At 36.1% G+C, this 24144-nt stretch overlaps 1 protein-coding gene across 3 annotated transcripts in view; it reads right to left on the bottom strand.

The window, feature by feature from the left end:
• Positions 1-24144, bottom strand: part of ptprz1a (protein tyrosine phosphatase receptor type Z1a) — an 82783-nt gene that overhangs the window by 16973 nt on the left and 41666 nt on the right. For 2 of the 3 annotated variants that reach the window (XM_073831510.1, XM_073831509.1), the window contains exons 7-15: positions 23662-23819; positions 18551-18701; positions 13826-14010; positions 13541-13667; positions 11787-11827; positions 9275-11684; positions 7517-7661; positions 5653-5738; positions 2760-2845 (exon numbers count right to left, since the gene is read on the bottom strand). In XM_073831510.1, coding sequence (XP_073687611.1) covers positions 2760-2845; positions 5653-5738; positions 7517-7661; positions 9275-11684; positions 11787-11827; positions 13541-13667; positions 13826-14010; positions 18551-18701; positions 23662-23819 — 3389 coding nt within the window. The remainder of the gene's footprint in view (positions 1-2759; positions 2846-5652; positions 5739-7516; positions 7662-9274; positions 11685-11786; positions 11828-13540; positions 13668-13825; positions 14011-18550; positions 18702-23661; positions 23820-24144) is intronic. The other variant, XM_073831511.1, reaches the window with a different exon arrangement.

The raw sequence follows: 24144 nt of genomic DNA, 5'->3' as shown, positions 1-24144 counted from the left end.
ATCAACAAAAGCAAGAAATTAACTCACATTGTGAGACATAAATTCACAATTCTGAGATAATACAGTCAAAATTTAAATAAGATAAAGTTGCGCTTTGGAAACATGAAGTCACAATAGTTGCAATTACAAGAACTAGTCACAGCTGTGAGATTTGAAGTCACAATTTTGGTAAATAAAGCTGCAACTGTAAAATAAAGCAATTTTTTTCACAATTCCAAGAAATAAAGTCACAGTTGTGAAAAAAAAAATGTAATTGTGAAATTCAGTCTCAATTAGAAGAAATGAAGTTTGAAAATGCTGTATGATCTGTAAATTTGCAATTATAAGTAATAACTACAACTGTTAAAAAATGCAGCTAAATTACGAGAAATAGTGTCACGCAATTGGATGAAATTAATTTTGAAAAATAAAGCTGTAATTTTAAGATATACTGTAAATTCGCAATTATAAGACATAATTGCAACTGTTAAATAAAGCTGCTAAAGTCATAATTTTATAGATATAGTCACAATTACAAGATATAGAGTTGCGATTATGAGAAATAGTTGCAATTGTGAAAAAAAGTAATTGTGAGATATGCCCGAGTAGCGTTCAAAGATGGCAGCCGAGTGACATGACTTGCCTTAAACAATTGCAACTTGATTTCTCATAAATTAGCGATTTTATTTAACAATCGCTAATTTATGAGAAATCAAGTTGCAATTGTTTAAGGCAAGTCATGTCACTCGGCTGCCATCTTTGAACGCTACTCGGGCAGGCAAGTGCAGCTTTTATCTCTTTGAATGGGGAAACATCAAATTCTCCAAAGCTGTTCACCAAGCTTACAATTAAATTTCATATTTTAAATCTCCAAAGAAATCCAACAAGACCTGCCTCATAAATATGGTTCCTTGTTAAAAAAAACGCTTATTTTTCCGGCTAAATGAGCCAGTGCGCATGCACAGTACTGAGTGCACGTCTCAGAGCCCCGATTGTTTCTATAGCAACCGGGACTTCTAACGGCGCGCTGACTTTACTAATCAACGATTGGCTCTTTCACTAAGAAGGCGGGGCTTCGCGGCTATAATGAACGTTGCATTTTTCCCTATTCAAAACTATACGAGTGACATGTCTTGGGTATTCTATAGTCTTTGGATATAGTCACAATTACAAGATATAAAGTTGCAATTATGATAAATTGTTGCAATTGTAAAAAAACATATAATTGTGAGATACAGTCGCAAAATTCGAGAAATATAGTCACGACTGTTAGATATAGTCACAATTATAAGATATTAAGTAGCAATTATAAGAAATTAATTGTTAAATAAAATCGTAAATTAGATATAGTCACAATTACAAGATATAAAGTTGCAATTATGATAAATAATTGCTATGAGAAACTATCAGAAATAGTTGCAACTGTGAAAAATTTTAATTGTACATTTTTCAAGGTGAATATTACGAATTTCAAAATTCATATCTTATATCTATATATAAGACAGTTGCACCACTTGACAATTACATGAAATGAAGTAAAAAAAAAAATAAAGCTGTAATTCTAAAATATACTGTAAATTCAAAGTTCTACAAAATAATTGTGATTGTTAAATAAATCCACTAAATTACAAGAAAAAAAGTCACAACTGTTAAATATAGCCACAATTATAAGCCACAATTACAAATAATAAATGCAACCATTACTTAAAGCCACAATTGTGAGATATAAAGTTTCAATTATAAAAAATAGTCTCAATTATTAGACATGAAGTCACAATTACGTGACAAAGTTGCATTTGTGAGATATGAAATCACAAGCAATAATTACAATTACTAGGTTTAAAATGACAAAATATTGTTGCAATTATGAAACATAAAATTGTAATTGTGAAATACAACTTCGCAAAGGCAAGAAATACAGTTTCAAAGTTACAACTTTATTTCTATAATATCTTTATCATCTTTTTTTATCTTTATAAATGCAAAGGTGGAAATACACCCAAATATATAATTATCTTTGGAAATTATTTGGGACTTTCAATTCCAATTGAGGTTTTTGTTTAATCCAGTCAATGATCATTGCTATACATTTGTGTTAAAGTAACAGGAAGTCAAAATAATAAACAAATACCACAGAATTTTTGGGTAATGTTTTTCACTGCTGTATGAATGAACATAGCCACAAATATGATGGACAGAATCCAAAAGACATGCTGTCATGGATTGAACAAAACATGCATTTAAACACCACCGTTTCTATTAGTGCGGGTGTTTAACATAACTAGCATTCCCCAAAACACATATCACTAAAATAACACGACACAAAAAGTACCACAGAAACTTCTAAAACATATCCATCACTTTTTCGTAGGTAGTGCTTCTGACAAGAACTAATAATTAGGTTTACTGCCTCGTTTGTGTCCAATTAAAGCTTGCTTGATTTTTGCGTGATCTAATGAAGTGTGTATAATTTACCGTTACGGTGAGAATCTACAATCTGACACTGATTGATGTTAATGAAGCTGTAACTGGGTCTTTTTGTGCACCTGACTGGAACATAAAGCTGAGTGCATTACTGACCTAATTATAACTCAAATTTATTATCAGCAACCTACATTCACACATGAATGGATCGAGAGCGAATATACGTGCCTGAATGAACCAAACAATTCATTTGTAAGACATGCCTTAATGACATGTTGATCTGCTACATCAAGGCTCGTGTGAGACAGCTGTCCCCTGAAGAGTGTCAAAAGAGAGGGGGATGATGGGATACGAACCTCAAACTCTCTAGAAAATGAGTTGGTGTTGTGAAGCTCAGCCACATGCTTCACAAATTGCTTTACTGACTGGGGTTCGTGTTCACCTGGAAGTGTAAAAGACATGTCTGATGAGCAAAACAACAGTTTGACGCATTTGTAATTATTATTAGAGCATGATTAGTATTTGAGTGTAATTTTACTGTATACACTGATCATGATGTAAATAAAAACATGAGAAGATGAAGTGGTAGCACTTCATTTTACAGTCTATGTACATACTATGTACTTATAATAGTACAATAACTAGGTAATAACTAGGTTCTAATCCTACCCCATGTGGTTACCTTATATTAACAGAAATTTCTTAGGTAGGTACACTGTAAGTAAATGTAAGTAAGTGCAACTGATTAAGTTGGATGTGAATGTCATGCGGTTTAACCATCAAGTAAAAGGTATTAACATATTTTCCTTAAACTTTGAATACATTTTAATCAATATTTTTGTATTTGATGTATTTTTCAAGATATATTATGTCAACATCTCATCAAGTTTTAGGGAGTTGCACCACATGACACTGATCTGTTATTTTAAGGGACTTATTTACCTTTACACAAGAGGGTCTTGTAGGATTCATCTTTATATCATGATCGGTTTTAGTTTTTTTGTCGCTGACAAATAAGTCACAACTGTTAGATACTGCCACAATTACAAGATACAAAGTTGCAGTTATGAGAAATAGTTGAAATAGTGAAAAATTATGGCAACACTACAAATATTAAATGAAATTAAGGTGAGACACTGTAGGTGAATAAGGTAAAAAAAAAAAACTAATAGTTATCACCTTATTTACCCAGATGATTGATTACTTGGATAATTGCAAACATTTTTTGTATTACAAGTTTTCTAAAATGTTAGATTTAAATAGGCAAATGAGCCAATATTTAATAAAACATTTCTAGTACAACAATCTAAACACTGGATGAAGTCAATTTCGAAATTAATTTTTTTGACATAGTGTGAAAAGTTTTTACAGAGGGGATTTTGTGTCTCATTTCGTCTCGCCATAATTCAGAAAAGAACTTAGATCAGCCAGGAAACACTATATTTTTTACCATTTTTTGGGAATAAAATGTTGTATAAAATTATATATGAACAAATCCCTCTGTAGAAACCTTCAGGATAAAAACAGGAATACAAATGCAAAGTTTGGTGTGTGTATGGCTCAGTGTAGGAGAAAAAACTCATTTTGAGAAAACGGCCTTTAAAAATATAGATTGTAATTGAAATCTATTGACACAAATAGCTAAAGTGCTATAAAAGAAACACTTAACAGTGTTTATTGGATGTTTTCTTTCCACTAGTCTGAAAAAACACTTGAAAACCCCCCAAAATTTCAAACTTGGTAGGTGCATGAAAAACAGCGTTTCTGCCTGCAGTGTCTGTCCTTAAAGACACAGTTGTGAGATATAAAGTCCCTTAATTATGAAAAATAAGTCACAGTAATTATATATAAAATCAACATTACAAGACATGAAGTTGCAATTATGAGATATAAAGGATATGAAATCACAAGAAATATTTACAATTACTAGACGTAAAATACAAAGTATAGCTGCAATTATAAGAAGTACTTTAGATTATGAAACAAAATTGTAATTGTGAAATAAAAGCCACAAATACAAAGATACAATGTCGCAAAGACAAGAAATACAGTTATACCTTTACAGTTCTGTTCTTCATGTATATACTATGTACTTATGGTAACACTTTAGAATAGGAAACACTTATTCACTATTAACTATGACTTATTAGCATGAATATTGGCCATTTATTAGTACTAATTAAGCACATATTAATGCCTTATTCTACATGAACTTATTCATCCCTAATGCTACCCAATACCTAAACCTAACAACTACCATACTAACTATTAATAAGCAGCATATTAGTAATTTAAGTAATAACTAGGTACTAACCCTGAACCTACCCCTATCCCATGTAGTTACCTTTTATTACCAGAACTTTCTTATGTAGGTACACTGTAAGTACATATAAGTACACAGTGTAAAATAAAGTGTAACCGATTAAGTTGCATGTGGGACAGCTTTTCCCTAAACAGTGAGGACCAAATGACTCTAAATCTAAAATGTTATGTGGTTTAACATCAAGTAAAATGTATTAACATATTTCCTTACACTTTGAATAGATTTAAATCAATATTTGTGTATTTGAGATATTTTTTAAGGTATACATAAAAAATATTATAAATGTACAGTCAACATGTCATTAAGTTTTAGGGAGTTGCACCACATGACGCTAATCTGTTATTTCAACGGACTTACTGACCTTTACGCAAGAGGGTCTGCAGGGGTCGTCTTTATGTTTTTATTATCGTTTAATTTTGTTGGGGGGGTTTTCTGCAAGATGGACGCACTACATGACAGTTCTTTAAATTTTTGTTAAAATAATTTCAAATATTATAAATTATAATAGTGATAGATTATGCTTATGATTATATTAGGGTTTTCTTTTCTAGAATTATTTTTTAATGAGGCTTTTTCTTCTTTACAATATCAGGACAGTTGTACCACTTGACATTTTTTAATTATGTCATAGAAAATCAAAAATATGGTCACCATTGACAAGGTGCATTCAAGTCATTAAAGCAATAGTTAACCCAAAAAATTTAAGTTCTGTCATTAATTACTCAACCTCATGTCGTTCCAAACCGTTCGACCTTTGTTCATCTTCAGAACATAAATTTAGAAAATTTTTTATGTGTTCTAAACTGCATTTTTATGGATTCTCTTTAAGTAATTAAAAAAATTATCATCAAGTTATCGATCCAAACCCAATTAGTATCAATGGAAACTCCCTATTATTAAAAAATTTGAAAAAGTGTGTGTATTACCTGTAGGGCTCAGCAATGGCGAGGAGGAAATAACCCTAGGTGATGTGCTGTCTTCAATGTAGAAATGAGCAGTCTGAAAACATTTCCTGTAATGGCAATAAACAACTTTTCTACTCTTTATGTAATATAAGTACTGTTGACTGAATAGCATGTAAGGCAGACCTTTTCACAAAACTGAAGTCAATGGTTCTAACACACAAGCATTGATTGTTTGTATGTTGTTGACTTGTCCACATATGAGCTTGAGATTGAACTCTAATCTTACAAAATAAACACAAAAACCATATTCAATCTAATCCACAACATATTTTTAACAGGATCACCCAGAGGACTTCCTTAACTGTTTTGTCTAAAATGGTAACTTCTTGGAAGGGATTAGTGGCCACAATGATGGGCGACACGGATTTAACGCTAACGTTTCAAGACGTCCCATTAAGTGCGCATCTGTCTGCTCTCCAAATGAGCACCATGTAGCTACAGATGGACAAGCAGTCGTACATGCCCATGTTCTGCTGAGATTGAACCACCCACGGCTGCACTAACAAGACATGAACATGACTTGGTCGTGTTGAACATAATCACGTGGAGGTTCTTTCTCCAGCCTGGCAGCATGTGTTCCTTGTAGGCCCACAAACAACAGATCAGCGTATCGGAGATTTAATCACCGGCTCCAAGATTACCGATTTAATCTCCTCGCAAATCTTCACGGTGTGACAACAAAAAGTCAAACATGAGCAATATGTTGAAGGGGCAAGAGGGACGTCGGAATGAGAAATGTACAATCTTGTGCCACTAAACTGTTTATACATCTGAGACGTGTTCTTGATGGGATTGCCAAAGTTGCTTATTTCACGGTTGGGAATATCTGACGGTAAACAGGATTTCAGACTTCCATCCTGGTGTGGAAGGACCATTTTTACCGCTTTGGTGTGAATTCTGGGCGGTTTCACACACACACAGAGAGACCAACGCCACATCATGGCTTGTTTATCTTGCTTCCTTTTGAGGTGGTCCCTCACCCGGTGTGTGTGTGAGATTGGGTCTGTGCCCAAGATTAGACCCCCATCACAGACAGACAACACGCTCCTCATGGGGCCACACCGCTCCCCCTTCCCCTCCTTATCGACGACTGTTATGATTATGGATTAGTAACAATATGATAGAAATCATGAGCAGCTGTCTCATAAGAAATATATTTTTGTTTTGGCATGACCAATGCCAAAACGGAGTTAAAAGCACAGAAAAAAACAAAATTGTGATAAACAAAATAACATATTATAACAAAAATGTTATGTAAATATTATTGATTTGAATTTATTTTTAAGGGTCAGCAAGTGTATGCAATATAGAAATAATAAAACAAATATGTGACCGCGGACCACAAAACCAGTCATAAGGGTCCATTTCTTGAAATTGAGATTTATACACCATCTGAAAGCTGAATAAAGCTTTCAATTGATGTATGGTTTGTTAGGATTGGCTAAGATACAACTTTTTGAAAATCTGGAATCTGAAGGTGCAAAACAAAAATCTAAATATTGAGAAAATCACCTTTAAAGTTGTCGTCCAAATGAAGTTCTTAGCAATGCACATTACCAATAAAAATTAAGTTTTGATATAATTACCGTAGGAAATATACAAAAAATCTTAATGGAACTTGATCTTTAATTAATATCCTAATGAATTTTGGCATAAAAGAAAAATTGATCATTTTGACTCATACAATGTATTTTTGGCAAATATCATCAAATATACTCATGCTACTTATGACTGGTTTTGTGGTCCAGGGTCACAAATGTTCTTTACATTTGTATTAAATATACAATTCTATATCAAATAAGATGCTGTTACCCATAGGACTTACCTCCAGTAGATAAAAATGCCAATCAAAACAATAAGACCCAAGAAGGTGAGTGTGGAGACCACAGCCAGAGGAATCACAGCCTTCTTCTGGCGCTCAATACTGCTCGCTAGGCCCACCCGCGACTCATGACTGCTGTTACCGGCGTCTATGGGTTAAAAAACAACCTTTCTCAGATCAGAGCATCATCAGTAATCAATGTTCTTGATGGGAAATGCAGTATCCTATTAGACTCAAAACATATTTGCCGCACTTACCTTATAAAATGTGTTTTACACTCCTTCAAGTCAAGTGGAACTATTATGTTTCACTTGTAACTTATAACTTGTAACACAGATCATGTTAAATCTTACTTTAGTACTAAAGTGACATCATTTGCAAACCAGTAGGCCTTAAAACATGCAATAACTGAGAAAAAAATCTGTTTAAATAAATTAAACATGGCCTAAAATGATGTAAAAACAATGAATGAATATCTACAGTATGTTACAGTACAATTAATGCAGTTGATAACAACAACAATAAAAATTGTTTTTGGTAACTCAAAATCCGCATAAAACGATTAAACACCACCGTTTGTTCTTTAACATGTTGAGTTCAAGCTATCAGACACCGAATATTGACTCAGTTTCTCTTTGATTCTTAAAGACCCTATAATCAGCATGTCATCCATAAGGATTGGTATAGCATCACTTAATCTATGCCATCAGAAATGTGTTTTGAGTTGGTCTGACACTAAGAAGCTAAAGAGTTCACAGGTCATGATTCACTGCAGACAGACAAGTTTGAGAGATTAAGACCTGGCCTAGGACTGTCTGAGATGACCTCGGCATCCCAGCCAAAACACAATGCTGCCATTGCCAGCTGTCGCCTACTAGTGTGCAAATATAAGAGATTTGCTGCTCTCTGCTGGACAAATTGTGAAATTACTAAATTATCCCATGGAGGAATCTACAAACAATCATCAAACCAAAAATAACTGATGGTGCTGAGGCAGTTGTTGATTTCAATGCTAATGTAGCCAAGCCAAATCTTAGCTCAGATGCTATGCCTCCATGTGGTTTAAATTGCTATAAAGACATTTAATCATACAACACAGGATATCCTGTTGAAAAAAAAAACAGCTTATGCTGGTTAGGTATGTTTTGAAGCATGGTAGCTACCAGCACTTAAACCAGCTCATAACCAGTTTAAACCCTAATCTACAAATTGAGCCCATAAACTCTACAGTAATGCCTAAATGTGCAACCAGGTATCTTGGATTTGATTGGAGATGGAAAACATGCTGTTGGTATGTTTCTAATGACAGATGTGAGCATGCTAATACACATTTAAGCAAATTATCACATGAAGAACATGCAACACAACACAGAACACATAGGAATCACACAGGACTAGGAACCAGACACATATTGTGATGATGGGATTTTCTAATTAGGATGATGGTTCTTTAGTAGCACATTTTATGGCCTTTAGCCTAGCTTGGCAGAAGATTTGATGTGTATGTTAATCAAGGTCACTGTAGTGAGGTCTTCGATCTTACCTTCTCAGCAAACTAACTTCTACAGAACACTTTCTGAATGAGGTTTTAGCTGTTTAGGGTGACATTTGTGGTGGGTTATGCCATTTTTAGGATGGATTAGTTCTCCTTGCAGCAAGAGCTTTCAGGTACTTCAAGACTCTTCACTGATCAAGCTTCACTGAGCATGTCTAAATCAAAAAGCACCTTCAGGAATGGACGTCAAAATCCGAGAACTTTACCTTCCACTGGTTCCTCCTCTGAATCCCTCTCAGTGCGTTCTGGAATACTGAAGTCTGAAGATGTCTCGTTATCTGTGAGGTTTTCACCTGATCCGCTCTCCTCTTCCCCACTTCCTCTCAGAGTCCAGGATGGGCTAGGGGGCAGAGTGACTTTGAAGTCAGGCGCTTCGCTCTCTGTCCCGTTTTCACCCTCAAAGTAGAAGGAGGAAGAGTGCTCCTCATTCCCATCATCCGTCTCTTCAGGAGGTACCTCTGTAGGCATGGCAGTGGTGATGAATGGGACAATACTCTCATCTCCTGATGCTGAGCTCTGTCCCCAGTCTAAGTCAAGAGCCCAGCCCGAGGCACTGTTCTCCAGCTGTCCATCTGCAGAGTGTGTAGGCATGGAACTGGACTCTGGACCAGAGGAAACTGCAACGGTTGGGGGCACCACAGGAGCAACCACTGAGATGGATTCTGGGGCAGAGGTTGGTGCAACAGTTGGAGGCACCACAGTCGGTACTAACATAAATTCTGAAGTAGAGGTTGGCACAATAGTCGACGACCTTACGGGAGCAGGTACTCCCTGGGACTGTCCAGTTGCACTTTGTGCAATGCTGCTGACAGTGGCTGAAACAGAAATGCTGAGGTCACTAGAAGGCATGGTGGAAATGAAGAGAGAAGACAAAAGAGCCTCTGTGCGGAGGTCCAAGTCTGCGTCGCTGCACAGAAGTGCACCGGCACTGGAGGTAGACGGGAATGAATAGTGTTCTACAGGACTAGATGGGTCACCCAAGAGACCACTACAAGGGGACAATCCCAAAGTAGAGGAGGGCATCAGGAAGTTAGAAGAGGCATGCAGAGAGGTTTTAGTAGTTGCACCACTGTCTTGACTAAATGTAGGAGCTACTGGAGAAGAATCTACCCATTCCGTCAGCAGTCTAGAGTCCCCAACGCTACCTGAGAGAGAAGAGTCAGAGTCAAGGGTTGTCGTCATCAGGGAGTAGTCATTAGAGACAGGAACTGAAGGCTGGAGATATGCAAGAGTACTCAGGGTGGAGACAATACTGGGGAACTCAGAGAGGTCATGTTCAGAGCTCGACTGCATGGAGACCACTGAAGCAGCAACTTCTGGTAATGTCGGAAGGGGAAGAGTACTTCTACACTGGGGGTCAGCCGAGATGGACCCAGACAAATTATCATCATCACCATCATCATCATTACAACCACCACTAGAGACAGGCTCCATGTCTAAATAAGACACAGAACCGGTGAGGAGCAGGGTAGGGTAGGAAGGGGAAGGGGTGATAGACTGTGCACCACCATACACCTGTATGGAAACAGTGTACGGGATGTCCCAGTCAGGGATAGGCTCAGACAACACACTGCTTAAAGAAGAGGGGGACACAGGACTTGCATGCACATAGGACAAAGTGTCAGATACAGAGGGGGCATACGAGGCACTCTCACCATTAAACACCGGCTGGGTGGTCTGCAACAGAACAGTGCTGAAAGCGGCAGTGGTTGGAAATAGCAAGCTAGCAGTTGTAGGCCGCAGAGGGACCTCTGGGGGGAAGGTAGAGGAAGTTGATTCCATTGGAATTTCAGGCATTGGGGCTACAGTCATTGAACTCTTCTCATAGCTGTGTAAGTCAGTAATAGGTTGAGTCACTTCCTCAACCTCCGAAATGTCTATCGAAGGTGATATTACATCTGTTTTAAGGGTTACGCTTGTTTCAAGGGTTCTGCTTGTTTCAGGGGTAACGCTCGATGCAGGGATTACTCTTATTTCAGGGATGATTCTTGTTTCAGGGGTGATACTTGTTTCGAGGGAGATGCTTATTTCAGGGGTTATACTTGTTTCGGGGGTGACGCTTATTTCAGGAGTGAAGCTTCTTTCAGGAGTGAAGCTTATTTCAGGGATGACACTTGTTTCAGGGGTGACGCTTGTTTCAGGGGTGAAACTTGTATCAGGGATGACTTTTATTTCTGGGATGACTTTTGTTTCAGGAGTGACTTTTATTTCAGGAATGGCTCTTGTTTCAGGGGTGAAGCTTGTTGGAGAATCTGTGAAGGTATTACTTTGTCCATCAGACTCTGAGGATACACCTGCTACAATGCCAGAGCCATCTGGTCTAGTGGTATGTACATCTACAACAAAACTGGTGACTATGGTAGCGGGGATGGTAGGTTTGTCTGTGTATTTCACAGTGGGTTTATCTGTGTATATCACTGGAATATAATGATCATGAGTCTTCTGGGAGTCTTCTACTGGGAATCTTCTTTCATGAGTCCTTGGTGTCGTCTTAAAGAATGGATGGACCGGACGCTGTGTTGTAGTAACTTTTGGGCTGGTTGTGGTGGTTTGAAAGGGATATGGAAGCTGATTTGTGTCAGGTCTGATTAAAAAGGGATTGATGTGATAGTCTTCCTAAAATAGAAGAAAGAGATGGACGAAGAGAAGACATGTTTAGTTTGTTGTAATTAAAAAATCACTTAAGTAACTATACATTAAAGTATTACTAACATTTACCTCTTCATCATACTCAAATGAGTCAGAGTCCTTGTCTGCTTCTAAAAATTAACCAGATATAAAAGTGTTAAAACATTGCATGAGTAAATGATTTACATTAAGTATGCTCTTTACTCTTTATAACAATGCCTATGACGCTGGAACTAAACCATTCTGGTATTATACTGAATTATTGTATATTTAACAGACATAAACAGATCCACTAGTGACAATATTTTCAGTCAAACTTTTCATTTAATAAAATCATTTTGAAAGCAGTTTCACGTAACACATGTACACACACACCTCAGATACATTTGAAAACCAATCAGTGTCTATAATTTCATTTTAAATAAACAAGAAACCTTTAAGTTTGAGGAACAAAACTCAAACACAAACTGGTTTTCACATGCTTTAAAGAGACTTTTTTCAGCATTTGGTATTCTGTTGAGAGCACAGAGGTTAAGAAGGAAGGAAAGGTCAACCAGGCCACCACCAAATAGGAAATTTGTTTAGGTCATTCTTCAATACACAGAGAACATAAAGGAGCAATCTTTGGGTCAGAGAGTCTTTGTATCACACAACACTCCTGTTTGGACACCTTCATGCATTAAAAATCCTCCCAGCACACAGAGATAAAGAGAGAGCTTATAATCTCTTGCAGGCTCTTACCTGTCATGGGACCAAACTCAATGACAGAAAATGATGGAAAAGACCCCAGAGATTCGTGATATGTGGACAAGATCGGTTTGTGAAGCATGGAAACATTAAAAGGTAGAAGATGTATGATTTTATCAGATAGACTGAACCCATTTCAACCATTAAACCCAATCCACTCAACATATTTTCATCATGAAATTATGAAATGTCTTGTGACTTAGGAAATGTGTGACAATTGGAAAATGACAACACATATATCCATAGACACTGAAATATGATGACAGGGATTCTCAGAGAGACAGATAAGTTTATTATAAATCAGTAAGCAAAATACAGCCCAACATTCCAAAGAATTATAAAAGAACAGACCAAGCACAAATGATCCACTGAAATTGTGAGACTTTGTAAAAGACAGAAAAAAATCTTAGTATATGGAAGGAAATTCAAAATGCAGATGACGTCAAAGTATAGGATAAGACAGAGAATAAGATGAAAATCCTTCAAGACGACATGTATAAGAATACTGACAGAGACAAAAATCCTACTTAAAACTAGCCATTTTAGTGAAAACATTTAAATAAATAGAAATAAATTTAAACTTTGTTATATAGTAAGTACTGAAATTGCCAGCAATTTATTAATTTGTTCTTAGTTTGTGTTAGCCTGATTTAACACTATGCATTACACTATTGGATTTTAGTCTGAAACTCGTGAGCATAAATGCTTCTATCAATGCACACTTAAGTTTGTGCATCGCTAAAATCCAAAATGTCTCAGAAAGTCTTTAAAACCTGGAGAAAACTGTCCATTAGCACAAATTGTATGTTTAACAGTGCATAGTTCAAGCATTCAGATCTATGTTTACATAAACACATACATGGGTAAAGTATATTGTTGTCTAAGAGTTGTGAACCATTCAAGAAATGTGTCCATTTCTTCCTAATGGACACCACACCATTTTCTGGACAAGGTAACTGGTTTGCAAAGGATCAGTCTACAGACTTAAGCAGTTGGCTTTTGTCTAACATTTGCAGTAAATCTTAAACTATGTGGAGCATGAGTGTTGTACACTCATTCTCCACGGATGCGAGGGCGGCGGGCGCGATTGGTCTTACCAGGATCATCCAGGGGCATGTCCACTGTAAACTGGTCACTCACTCTGCCATACAGACCGTTGGTGCACACGGCAACCACCTGCACCATGTAACTTGTGTTGGCCAACAGGCCTTGAATGATCGCCCCCTGGTGGTGAAATAAAAATTGATTACCAGAACCTGTGTGATGTTATTTAACTTCCAAAACGTGAATTATGAAAAGCTGACCTTTACGATGTAGGCCTGATTTACAAGATTCAAGTGTTATTAATATCTAATGTTTATGACTAAAAGTTTATGAATTACCACATCCTGGTCTCCATCAGTCAAGTACTCCAAGGCTGATTCATCATCGCCCTGGGCCGGCCGGTAGGTGACGGAGTATCTCTCTATGCTCGAGTCATAAACAGCCCGCGGCCTTTCCCAGATCACAAGCATACTGGTGTGATTATGAGGGTTGGCTTGCACATTCTCTGGCTCGGAACTACAAACTACAACAAGAAACACACACAAACACATAGTATTCAAATTATTTCTTACATTAAACAACAATGAACAGGAAATACTACTACTACTAATAATAAACATGATGGGAGATAAAAAGATAGCATGGTATTCATAGGTTTCTCTACTGCATTTACCACTGTACTTAACATTTTTTCAGTAAGATTTTTAGTTTTTTGAAGTATTTTATGCATACCAAAGCTGCATTTATTTGATCAAAAATGAAGTAACACCAAAATACAGTGAAATATTACAATTTCTATTTTAATATATTTCCAAATGTAACTTGTTCCTATGATGCAAAGCTGAATTTTCAGCATCATTATTCCAGTCTTTAGTGTCATGATCATGATCCTTCTGAAATCATTCTAATATTTTTTTTTTTACTATTATTGTGTCAGATTATGATATAATATAACCTTTAACACTGGTTTAGTTAAATCCACATAATTTACATCACCTTCAGAGTCAATAATAAAGCAGACTGATGTGTAATGTCTTTGGTGTTCCACCACCCATCAGAACCTAACACAAGAGGGCAGAAACCACCCAGAGATAAAACCATCTGACTACTATCAGATACTTAAAAGGGATTTCCAATCATACAGGATACTTAAAGGATTAGTTCACTTCCAGAATAAAAATGTCCTGATAATTTACTCAGCCCCATGTCATCCAAGATGTCTATTCATTCATCGACATATATATATACAGTCGTGGCCAAAAGTTTTGAGAATGACACAAATATTAGTTTTCACAAAGTTTGCTGCTAAACTGCTTTTAGATCTTTGTTTCAGTTGTTTCTGTGATGTACTGAAATATAATTACAAGCACTTCATACGTTTCAAAGGCTTTTATCGACAATTACATGACATTTATGCAAAGGGTCAGTATTTGCAGTGTTGGCCCTTCTTTTTCAGGACCTCTGCAATTCGACTGGGCATGCTCTCAATCAACTTCTGGGCCAAATCCTGACTGATAGCAACCCATTCTTTCATAATCACTTCTTGGAGTTTGTCAGAATTAGTGGGTTTTTGTTTGTCCACCTGACTCTTGAGGATTAACCACAAGTTCTCAATGGGATTAAGATCTGGGGAGTTTCCAGGCCATGGACCCAAAATTTCAACGTTTTGGTCCCCGAGCCACTTAGTTATCACTTTTGCCTTATGGCACGGTGCTCCATCGTGCTGGAAAATGCATTGTTCTTCACCAAACTGTTGTTGGATTGTTGGAAGAAGTTGCTGTTGGAGGGTGTTTTGGTACCATTCTTTATTCATGGCTGTGTTTTTGGGCTAAATTGTGAGTGAGCCCACTCCCTTGGATGAGAAGCAACCCCACACATGAATGGTCTCAGGATGCTTTACTGTTGGCATGACACAGGACTGATGGTAGCGCTCACCTTTTCTTCTCCGGACAAGCCTTTTTCCAGATGCCCCAAGCAATCGGAAAGAGGCTTCATCGGAGAATATGACTTTGCCCCAGTCCTCAGCAGTCCATTCGCCATACTTTTTGCAGAAGATCAATCTGTCCCTGATGTTTTTTTTGGAGAGAAGTGGCTTCTTTGCTGCCCTTCTTGACACCAGGCCATCTTCCAAAAGTCTTGGCCTCACTGTGTGTGCAGATGCGCTCACACCTGCCTGCTGCCATTCCTGAGCAAGCTCTGCACTGGTGGCACTCCGATCCCGCAGCTCAATCCTCTTTAGGAGACCATCCTGGTGCTTGCTGGACTTGCTTGGACGCCCTGAAGCCTTCTTAACAAGAATTGAACCTCTTTCCTTGAAGTTCTTGATGATCCTATAAATTGTTGATTTAGGTGCAATCTTAGTAGCCACAATATCCTTGCCTGTGAAGACATTTTTATGCAACGCAATGATGGCTGCACGCGTTTCTTTGCAGGTCACCATGGTTAACAATGGAAGAACAATGATTTCAAGCATCACCCTCCTTTTAACATGTCAAGTCTGCCATTCTAACCCAATCAGCCTGACATAATGATCTCTTTTCCAATTTCCAATATTTATGTAATTCTCAAAACTTTTGGCCACGACTGTATATATATACACACACATATATATATATATATATATATATATATATATATATATATATATATATATATATATATATATATATATATGCATTATTATCAATTTAGCTAATTTTTATTAAGAAAACTATGTACAATAATGTTTGTAATATGTGTATAAGTTTAACTTTCTAACACAAAATTAATTGTATTTCGATGCCATTTTATTGGTATTAAATGGTTAAATTGGTTTACTGTAATGTTATATGCTCTCTTTTATGGCTGCCTGTTTCTGCCACTAAATAAAAAAAGGTTACTGTGACTTATCTCACAATTCTGAGAATTTCAGAATTGTGAGATATACACTCACAATTGCAAGTTATACAGTCAGAATTGCAAGATATAAACTCACAATTCTGAGAAATAAAGTCGCAATTGCGTGATATAAACTCGCAATCCTGACTTTTTTCTTAGAATTCTGAAATATAAACTCAAAACTATAAAGTCAGAACTGCACGATATAAACTCACAATTCTGAGAAATAGTCACAATTGCGTGATATGAACTCGCAATTCTGACTTTTTTTTTTCCCTAATTCTGAAATATAAACTCACAATTGTGAGTTATAAAGACAGAATTGCGAGATATAAACTTGAAATTCTGAGAAATAAAGTCACAATTGTGTGATATAAACCAGTATTTGCGAGTTATAAAGTCGGAATTAAAAAAAACTCGCAATTCTGAGAAATTAAGTCAGAATTCTTTTTTGAGTTTACATCTCAATTGCGAGATACAAAGTTGCAAAAAAAATCCCACAATTCTGACTTTATATCTAGCAATTCTGACTTTAGACTCACAATTGTGTTTACATTTTACAGTTCTGAGAAAAAAAAAAGTCAGAATTGCTAGATGTAAACTCGCAATTGCGAGAAAAAAAGTCAGAATTGTGAGATAAAATTACCTTTTTTTTTTTTTTTTTTACCTTTTTACCTTTTTTTTTTTTATTTAGTGGTGGAACGGGCTTCCATATGTCCCATATGTCATTTAGTGTAGAGTTTTTGCATTTGTTTTATCCCAAACCTCCCTATGCTTACATAATTCCATTTGGGAGTGAACACGTGTGCATTAACAGGTCATGTCTTGCATTCATCTCAAACAACCTTCTAAGGCCTTTATGATCAAACAGCTAATTATTAAAATTGCAAGTGACACACACCACTTTCAGTTAACACTGATAATAAATAAGCAGAAAAGTAAACATAATATTCTGCATGGATTTAGGCTTTTAGTTCACACAAACATCAATTTTGGTCTATTAGGTGTGGACAGTTTACTGAATTCAACCTGTGCAAGTGAGGGGGCAAACAGAAAGAGACAGTTTCCTAGCAACTCAAAACTGTTTTGATACGCAACCCAGAGAGAGAGAGAGAAAGCGTGAGAGAGAGTCAGAGAGATTGATGTGACCGAATAGTGGTGAGTAAACACTGTTAATACTGTGTGCACAGTGAATAAGTGGTTAAGCAAATCTGGTTTGTCTGGCTGCTTTCGGGTTTACGTTCCTTTGTAGTGTTATTCTGAGATTGCACCAGTTGCTCAGTATATGAAGGACGCCCATGAGAATGATATATACATAGTGAAACACTTACAGGAAATTGCAAATCCAACAAAGAATATCAATAATCCAAACTGAAGTGTGTAAAGCTTGGCCCTGAAATCTTTTTAAGCACATTGCCACCTTCACATGTCATATTTCCCAAGGTTTAAATGAAGTCATAAGTAATCAGTCAGTCTTTACAAAGTAATAATGAAGCATTAAGGTTGTAAATGACATTCTCCAGGCACTGATTTAAGGTTAGACACAGACAAAGGACGCAAGTGGGACATTTTCCATTGCCGATGGCCTCTGTAAAAACAACTCCCACGTGCTAAACGTGCCAGTTCACCCTGTAGCGGAGGAATCTGAAATGGGGGCATCGATGTTCCACCAACGATCTGCTAAAGCGGAAAGTCTGTGAGCAAACCAGTTCGGATCTGTAAGTGGTTCTTTCAAATGAACAGGTTGGACTGATTCGACTCATTTGAATTAATTGAGACATTTAGACAATATTTGATTTCAATATGTGCGGCGTAAACGATTAAATTACTATTTGGTTTTCAAAATCTTACATCAATTTATTAACGATTCATATAAAACAGCCATGAAATGAGTGGGAATCATCCATAAAGGGTCATGAAAACATTGCGTATGGCTAAAAATGGGCCAAATGTCTGTCTGTATTTATAAATAGAAAGTAGGAAAATGTCTGGAGGGCTTCGTCATATAAAAATAGAAAGCTTATTTAATTGAGAAGCCATTGTTTGGGATTAGAATCATGTTGGAGGCTAATTGGATCCATGACCCTCAAACTGCCAGACTGCTTTAAGACCTTAAGAATGAACGATTCCAGACGCGTGCTCCCCTAGTTTGTTTATGCGTGTAAGTGTGTTCGTGAAGTACGTACTAGGAGTGTGGACCTCCTCGACGCCAGTGTAGGATGAGAAGACTTGTCCCATAAACTGCTCCTGCTGCTCTCTGTAGTTATTCTGCAGGTAGTCCATAAGCATGACATATCCAGCCTGCTGCATGGTCATCACCTCACAGAACATCTCCAGCTGTGGACACATATGGTGATGTGGATTAGAAAACAAAACTGTTTCTGTGTTCTGAATGGGGTCTGAAACAGAAAAGCAGCTAGTATTGTTGTCGTATAAATAGTCTTCATAACACCTTCATTAGTCTGACTGTTAAGTAGGCAATACCACACACGCACAAGTAATGTTGTTCAGATCAAGAGTATGATTCCAACTATAATATTGTTTCTATACTACAGTTTAATAATTTAACATTTACAGTGTAAACTTGCACTAGACAGATGTAGAAACATTTTGCACATGCCGTTCTTTGAGCAACACACATTTACATTTCTGAATAAATCAATGTTTTTGAACAAATTGGTTGAGTGGATGATTTAATGACTCACTCATGAATGTACTGAATGTATAAATGTTTTTAAACAAATTGGTTGAGTGAATGTTTCAGTGAGTTGTTCAAGAGTTGTTCGTTCCTAAATAAATCCAATTTGCATATTATGTGAGTGAGTGAGTGAGTGAGTGAATGAATGAATCAATGACTCTCTCATAAGTACAAACATCTCTGTTCCTGATTGAATCTGTGTTATTAAACAAATTGGTTGAATTAATAATTTACTTAGTCATTAAAAAACAGGAATGATTCTGTGTTATTAAAATAATTGTTTGAGTGGATGACTCACTTGCTTACTTATGAAAACAGACTTGTTAATTTCTGAATAAATCAGTGTTACTGAACAAATTGGTTGAGTGAATGATTCACTTACAGACTCGTGAAAATAGACTTGTTCATCTCCGAATAAATCTGTGTTACTGAATGCACTGGTTAAGTGAATGATTCACTTACTCATGAAAACAGACTAGTTCATTTCTGAATAAACCAGTGTTACTGAATAAATTGGTTGAGTGAATGATTCACGTCCTCACTCACGAAAACTGACTTGTTCATTCCTGAATGAATCAATGTTTTTGAATGAATTGGTTAAATGAATGATTCACGTACTCACTTATTAAAATAGACTTGTGCATTCCTGAATAAATCGGTGTTACTGAACGAATTGGTTGAGTGAATGATTCACATACTCACTCATTAAAACAGATTTGTTCATTCCTGAATGAATAAATGTTTTTGAATGAATTGGTTAAATTAATGATTCACTTACTAAGTCATGAAAATAGACTTGTGCATTCCTGAATAAATCGGTGTTACTGAACGCATTGGTTGAGTGAATGATTCACGTACTCACTCATAAAAACAGACTTGTTCATTCCTGAATGAATCAATGTTTTTGAACGAATTGGTTAAGTGAATGATTCACGTACTCACTCATAAAAACAGACTTGTTCATTCCTGAATGAATCAATGTTTTTAAATGAATTGGTTGAGTGAATGATTCACATACTCACTCATAAAAACAGACTTGTTCATTCCTGAATGAATCAATGTTTTTGAATGAATTGGTTAAATTAATGATTCACTTACTCACTTGTGAAAACCAACTTGTTCATTCCTGAAAGAATCAATGTTTTTGAATGAATTGATTAAATGAATGATTCACTTACTCACTCATGAAAACAGACTTGTTCATTTCTGAATAAATCAGTGTTACTGAATTAATTGGTTGAGTGAATGATTCACGTACTCACTCATAAAAACAGACTTGTTCATTCCTGAATGAATCAATGTTTTTGAATGAATTGGTTGAGTGAATGATTCACATACTCATTAAAACAGACTTGTTCATTCCTGAACTAATCAATGTTTTTGAATTAATTGGTTAAATTAATGATTCACTTACTCACTCATGAAAACTGACTTGTTCATTCCTGAATGAATAAATGTTTTTGAATGAATTGGTTAAATTAATGATTCACGTACTCATTTATTAAAATAGACTTGTGCATTCCTGAATAAATCGGTGTTACTGAACGAATTGGTTGAGTGAATGATTCACATACTCACTCATTAAAACAGATTTGTTCATTCCTGAATGAATAAATGTTTTTGAATGAATTGGTTAAATTAATGATTCACTTACTAACTCATGAAAATAGACTTGTGCATTCCTGAATAAATCGGTGTTACTGAACGCATTGGTTGAGTGAATGATTCACGTACTCACTCATAAAAACAGACTTGTTCATTCCTGAATGAATCAATGTTTTTGAATGAATTGGTTAAGTGAATGATTCACGTACTCACTCATAAAAACAGACTTGTTCATTCCTGAATGAATCAATGTTTTTAAATGAATTGGTTGAGTGAATGATTCACGTACTCACTCATAAAAACAGACTTGTTCATTCCTGAATGAATCAATGTTTTTGAATGAATTGGTTAAATTAATGATTCACTTACTCACTTGTGAAAACCAACTTGTTCATTCCTGAAAGAATCAATGTTTTTGAATGAATTGATTAAATTAATGATTCACTTACTAAGTCATGAAAATAGACTTGTGCATTCCTGAATAAATCGGTGTTACTGAACGCATTGGTTGAGTGAATGATTCACGTACTCACTCATAAAAACAGACTTGTTCATTCCTGAATGAATCAATGTTTTTGAATGAATTGGTTAAGTGAATGATTCACGTACTCACTCATAAAAACAGACTTGTTCATTCCTGAATGAATCAATGTTTTTAAATGAATTGGTTGAGTGAATGATTCACGTACTCACTCATAAAAACAGACTTGTTCATTCCTGAATGAATCAATGTTTTTGAATGAATCGGTTAAATGATCGATTCACTTACTCACTCATGAAAATAGACTTGTGCATTCCTGAATGAATCAGTGTTGTTGATCAAATTGTTTGAGTGTATGATTCACTTACTCACTCATGAAAACAGACTAGTTCATTCCTGATTGAATCAGCTTATTGACCGAATTGGTTGATTGGATAATTCACATACTCATAAAAACAGACTTGTTCATTTTTGAATGATTCAGTGTTATTGAACGAATTGGTTGAATGAATGATTCACTAACTCACTCATGAAAACAGACTTGTTCAATATTGAGTGAATCGGTGTTATTAAACGGATTGGTTGAGTGGATGATTTCCTTTGCATACTATCCACTTCTAAATAACATTCAAGATTTCTAATTTCAAATACAATTTAGGGCAGATAGTATGCAAATTGGGACACAAATTGGTTTAGTGAATAATTCAGTGACTCGCTCATAAAACAGACTTGTCTGTTCCTGAGTGAATATTTGATTTTGAAAAAGCATTTGAGTCAATGATTCACTTACTCATAAGGACAAACATGTTCATTCCTGAATAAATCAATATGTTTGAACAAATTGATTAATTGATTCAGTGACTCACTCATAAAGACAGTTGCTTCGTTCCACCTACCGGCATATTGATGTCTCCCGCAGAAGGACTAACTTAAAATCCCCACTACTAATACACAGACTAACAATAACATAGTTATAATAAATATTTAATTATATAAAGTATGTATAAGTTAGCAAAGATGATGAAGCTTACAGGTGAAGATAAAAGGGTAATGTTATGATCTCATTTATAACCTTACAGTATTATGAGGCGTAAACTTACCTTCCTAAAACATAAATATTGAATCTCTATACTTCATATAGACTACTACACACACTACAAACACAGTGTAGCCCAGCGGCGAAATGTCCACTATTGTGTTCAAACATCAAAGCTGCTCTTTAATGTGTGTGTGAGTCAATGTCATTCCCATTGTGACGTCAACAGGTGTGGGTTTGTTACCTTGCGGTAAAACTCCTGCTTTCACCATGTGTTTCAACTGTAGCTTGTATCGACTTGCAAGTCACTCGAGGGCAACAACCCCAGACTGAATGACACACAACACAAAAGCCTCATTTAAGCATTTACAGTCTTTTGTGACGTGTAACTCTATGCTCGCTCCCTCTAATTTCATTTAATGACAGCTTGCTGTTGAATGTGTGGCATCCACCACTACAATAATCAAAAATGTTGTTGACATCCTCTTTTTTGTGTGAACTTTACTATTTAGTGCCAAAAGCACAGCTAATGTTATAATTATTGGACATGACTCAACAGATTTCTAAGAAATCAAATGTCAAATCCAATATAAAAACATACACAGGAAACTAAACAGATCTATCATCAATGTAAGATAACAGTCAGAGTTCTAATTGATATTTGTTCGATCATGTTCAGGCTTGTTTGCCATTTCTAGCTAATTGTTTTTAGTTCCTGAGAGTGTGTGTTTCAAAGTCAGTGTTGCGTAACAGACGCCAAATGACAAACAGACGCCACAGACACAATATTACTTTAGGTGAAGATGGCCTCAGGGTTTTTTAAAGTAGGAAAACAGAAGAATTCCCTTTTTGGCGGCCAAAACAACATACAAGTTTGTTAGTCGCCAATACTTACCATTAGAAAGAGCAAAAAATGCTGGTTTTGAATTATTCATTGAACTTGCGCCAGACAAAACAAGGTAATTTTCATTATTTATGGGTGAAATGTGTTTGTTGACATTCAGCAATTGTTGTCAGCAGTGTTTTTGTCTCATTTTGACCTCATCTTTCAATCTGTCAGCACATGGAGCTCAAAAACAGAGTTTTTTCTCCACTGTTTGTCGTCTGCTGTCTCAAAGCCTTAATTAGGAGTTCACCCAAAAATGTTGTTTTAAACCTGTATGACTTTCTTTCTTTAGTGAAACACTACATTGCTATTTTAAATAATGCGCTGGCCACTCTTTTCCTAGCACTTGCAATACAACTGAAAAATCAAAATAAAAATATCATAAAAGTAGTTAATACAAAAAAAGCTTAGACATATGTCAAGATGCCTTCAGAAGACCTGGAATATGATGCTTTTTGTGTCATTTTTGAAGCTTGAAAGCCTTAAATGATGACAGATTGGGTAAACAGCTCCTTTAAATCTGTATATAACACATGCAATTCAAAACATATGCTAGCAGGTCACTGCTTCAAAACTGTCCATTACACTGACCTGAACATCTGAGATGGTCACAGTGTTTTTGAAGACGATCCACTCCACGGTTTCAGAGCAGGGTGGGGTGGTCAGAGAGCCGTTATAGATGAAGTACTTCTCTGTGGAGTTGGGCAGGAGACCCTGCAGGGTGAACGGAGAGACGGGGCCGCTCTTTCCTGACCAGAGAAAACAGGAATACAGTTGAGATAAACAAGTATACAAGTATACATACCACATACCATTTGGTTCCCACAAATTCTTTGTTTTTTTTAGAATTTTTGTGTATTTGAACCCTTTCCAACAATGACTGCATAATTTTGAGATCCATCTTTTCACACTGAAGACAACTGAGGGACTCATATGCAACTATTACAAAAGGTTCAAACGCTCACTGATGCTTCAGAAGGAAACACAATATACGTATTAAGAGCCAGGGGCTGAAAACTTTTTTAATTTGATCAGGGCAAATTTCACTTATTTTTTGTCTTGTGGGAAACATTT

Source organism: Garra rufa, chromosome 25 (assembly GCF_049309525.1).
Source record: "Garra rufa chromosome 25, GarRuf1.0, whole genome shotgun sequence".
In the NCBI taxonomy this organism is placed as follows: Eukaryota; Metazoa; Chordata; class Actinopteri; order Cypriniformes; family Cyprinidae; genus Garra; species Garra rufa.
This window is presented reverse-complemented; position numbering and strand designations above follow the sequence as displayed.